The sequence below is a fragment of the Alligator sinensis genome, unplaced genomic scaffold, assembly GCF_000455745.1.
Source record: "Alligator sinensis unplaced genomic scaffold, ASM45574v1 scaffold103_2, whole genome shotgun sequence".
In the NCBI taxonomy this organism is placed as follows: domain Eukaryota; kingdom Metazoa; phylum Chordata; order Crocodylia; family Alligatoridae; genus Alligator; species Alligator sinensis.
In genome coordinates this window covers 865,575-869,376 of record NW_005842166.1, presented here as the reverse complement: position 1 = coordinate 869,376, position 3,802 = coordinate 865,575, and the positions used below count along the sequence as shown (strand labels likewise).

At 54.3% G+C, this 3,802-nt stretch overlaps 1 protein-coding gene across 1 annotated transcript in view; it reads right to left on the bottom strand.

Annotated features, from left to right (window-relative positions):
* The window catches only part of ANGPTL4 (angiopoietin like 4), a 22,798-nt gene extending 19,885 nt beyond the window's left edge, over positions 1-2,913 (bottom strand). The window contains exon 1 of the mRNA XM_014520877.2: positions 2,893-2,913. Coding sequence (XP_014376363.1) covers positions 2,893-2,913 — 21 coding nt within the window. The remainder of the gene's footprint in view (positions 1-2,892) is intronic.
* Between the last annotated feature and the right edge of the window lie 889 nt (positions 2,914-3,802).

The window sequence follows — 3,802 nt, the reverse complement described above, 5'->3', positions numbered from 1 at the left end:
CTCCCCTCCCCCCCCCAGCAGGGGTCCCCCACTGGCTGGGAGTAGGTGCTAGAAGGAGGAACCCATATGCTGCTGTCACTGATGGACATAGACATGGGGAAGGCCAGAGCCACTCCTGCGTGCACAGCATAGAGAGGTTGTGCAAGGAGCCTAGCTCAGCTGGGGGCTATAGCTGCAGTGGGGAATATCAGGGGAGAGGACAATGGGCAGGGAGCAGGCGGTGAAAGTAGGAACTTGCATTCTGCCCCCACTGTCCCCAGCATGAATGACGCATGCCCCCGGCGGCTCGGGATGCACAGCAGTGGCGGGAGCGCGGCAGCAGTAGGTGGGAGCTCCCACAAATGCTGCCAGTGCTGTTGGCAGCAGGGGAGGCTGCAGTGGGGAATATCAGGGGAGAGGACAATGGGCAGGGAGCAGGCGGTGAAAGTAGGAACTTGCATTCTGCCCCCACTGTCCCCAGCATGAATGACGCATGCCCCCGGCGGCTCGGGATGCACAGCAGTGGCGGGAGCGCGGCAGCAGTAGGTGGGAGCTCCCACAAATGCTGCCAGTGCTGTTGGCAGCAGGGGAGTGGGGGTGGTGAGCGCTGACCAGAGGTTGGCGACCAACCACAGATGCCGCCGGCCGAGGCGTAGGTGCTAGAAGGAGGAACCCATATGCTGCAGAGGCAGCGGCAGCCAGCTGATTGCCCGCAGACGCCGCTGGCGTTGTCAGCAGCAGGAGGGATGGTGAGCGGCGACCGCCCACTGGCACCTTTTTGTAGGGGGTGCACCGCCATGCTCAGGGGGTGCATGTGCACCCATGTGCACCCCCTATGCATCACCCCAGTCCCCAGCCTAGTGGGGCAGGATTGGTCTGGGCCCCTCTTCCCCCAGGTTAGCCAGGAAGTGGTGGTGGTGTCAGCAAGGGCAGGTCCCCTCTCCTTCACGTGCCTACTTCCTTGCTCTGGAGCTTAGTCCATCCTTACTCAAGTGTCTGCTCATGGGGGAGAGGGGGAGTTGGATCAGGAGGTCTCTTCTGTCCACACAGACTTTGCTAACAATCTGTAAAAGTAAATAGTTTTGTTTAAACTTTGAGAATGTCCCTTTCCAAAGCCCTGGGGCTCTTCTCTTTCTCTCCAGCCACTGACTCCTCAGCCTGGTCCCTGCAGTGCCTAACTGAAGCGCTCAGGCCTCAGCTCTCAGCTGAGAGCTCCTACACCAGTACCCCAAACAATCCTCCACACTCCTTCTTTGTCTGTTCCAATCATTTTGGGAGGAAAAAGTCATGAACTCTCAGAAATGACTCAGACGAACAAGGAAAGAAAAAACTCAAATGAAGAAATATAAATAAAATGTTGAAAATAACAAATAATTACACAACATAGAAGAAAAAAAAAAAAGCAACCACTTTCCATGCAAGTCTGTGAACAAAAAAACCCCATTTTTTTATAAAGAAATATTTTTCTTCAAAGCTTTTTTATTGAGCCCTAATAGATGCTTCATTTCCAGAGGAGCTTCACATTTAGTCTTCACACAGATGCCTTCCCTGCCACTTGCCCATGCCGGGTTGGCAGCAGCTGGAAACACTGGCATTCAGCACGCCTTCCCTGCAGGGTGTCAGCTTTCATTTCCTTTCAGGTCTTTGCAGAACACTGCTGTGCTGCTCTCCCCATTTGCCTAGAGGCACAGAAAACTGTCTCCAGCAAAGCAGCACCTGCAAATGCATTTCCCACTTCCTAGCAGCACAATTACAAGGGGAAACATGGTCATTTGAGCTGCTGGGGAGGGATAGGGGTGAAAGGATAATTGGGAGGCAGGGCAGGGTGTTTTCTGTAACAAACCAGTAGAACTGGGGCGGGGAACAATGGGAGAAAACAGGAGCAGCTAAATAAATGAGGTTGATTTAGCTTCATATAAACTGAGCACCTGCCCTCTGAAAGTCAGGGCCAGGAAGGGATCTTGTCTTGGGCACCCAGATATGGAGGTGCCACATGGCACCAGACACTTTTGCACAAGTAGCCACTACTCTTTTGGTTATTGCTTTAGTCATGTGGTTCTGAGCAGTGACCAGCTCCCCAGCTTATTTACTTCCTGTGATACAGCCAAGATCTTTGCAATATCCAGCTTCTTACATGAACTATCATGATTTTCTGTCTGATGTTATATTACCAAAACCGTTGCCTAAGGGTGATATACTCTGATAAGAATCCATAATGCTAATTCCATGCAACAGACAATATTATGACCTTGCTTGTATGTGCCATAATGTTCCACAGCAGGTACCTACCCCTCCAGCCTTCTAGGGGTGGGTCCAGATGGGGTGTGATGGTGCTGTCTCACCCCCACCCCCTTTGTGGACCACGTTTCGGGTGACCACCTTTTCAAAAGAGGAAGACGGGACACATGCCCACCTTTTCCCCCTCCCCACATCGTAGCCACCATGGCTGGATGAGAACTGAGCAGAGCAGGCCTGGATGCAGGCTGCCCACTGCGGGCTCAGGGCTCCCCATCCTGCTGCCCTTCCCTCAAGAGCCCTGTACCGGCTGTGCGGCCCCTGCCCCCACATCAGCAGCAGGGGGACAACTCCACACCGCCCCTGCTGCTGCCAGGTGGGCAGGGGTGCCTCACTATGGCAGAGCAGCCAGCACAGGGCCCCCAGGGGATGGCAGCAGGGTGGGGAGCCCCAAACTCACTGTGGACAGCCTGCAGTCTCCCCACATGCAAATCTGAGTGGCACGTGCCCCTGCCCCCTGGACAAGCCACCTGTGGTGCCATCCTGCTCTCCACCCTAGCCCCACGCACCGCCCTGGCTGTGTACCCAACCCCTGTCCCGCTCCCTCCCTCACTGTGGGGGTCTCAATCTGCCCCCCACTTCCATCCTCCTTATACCCTCTCCCCCCCATAGACTTACCTGCAGGAAGCTGCTCTCCATGCTGCCCGGCTGTATTCCTGGTCAAGTGCATGCCCTGTGTCCTGCTCCTGGCAGCCCCTTGCAGGCTGGAACGCTGCCAGCCTGCAAGGGGAAACTCATAGTTTCCCGATCCCTGCAGATGCCGTGAATCCAGGACATATGCTGTCCTCAACTTGTGCAGTCCGGGACCGGGACTTGATGTTTCCATTGCAGAACTGTCCCATCCAATTAGGGATGGGTGGTCACCCTAACCATGTTGCTGGAGCAGCAGCCAAGGACTTTTTTAAAGTCCCTGAAGCTGGTAAGAATTCCACCTTACAGGACCCGCTTCCTCCCCCTCTGTCCTCAGTGGCACATCCCCTCCGCTCCACACCCCTCCTATTCTCTGCAGTGGCTGATTGAATTAACGCTGTTCCAAAATGACCTGGGCGCAAGGGGAGCTCCAGAGCTTCTGGTGCCCTGCTCCAGCCAGGCTGCACAGGAAGTTTGGCTTGGTTGGGGACAGCATGAGTAGCAGCCAGGGCTGGCCTGTCTATACCTGCGAAACCTGCAGCTGCAGGGGTCCCCGCAGCCAAGGGGCCCCATGTGGCTGGTATCCTCCCCAGCAGGGAAGTGAGAGCCACAATGTAGCAGGGAAAAGTGGAGAGGTACCTAGGGAGTCAGATGTCAGGCAGCTTATAGTGTGTCATACATACAATGTCTATGTTTAGTCCAGGGATGTAGCCGTGTCTTTGAGAGTTGTGCTGAGTTGCTCTTTGGTATGTAGATTAGGTAAAATTCCTTCCCTGGAGGTGTCAGATGGCAGGCGGGGAGGTAAAAAATCTTTCTTGTTGTTCTGAAATGAAATTTAAAATGAAGTTTAAAATCCAAAATCAGCTAAAAGTTGGCATCTTTCACGTTTCAGGGATGT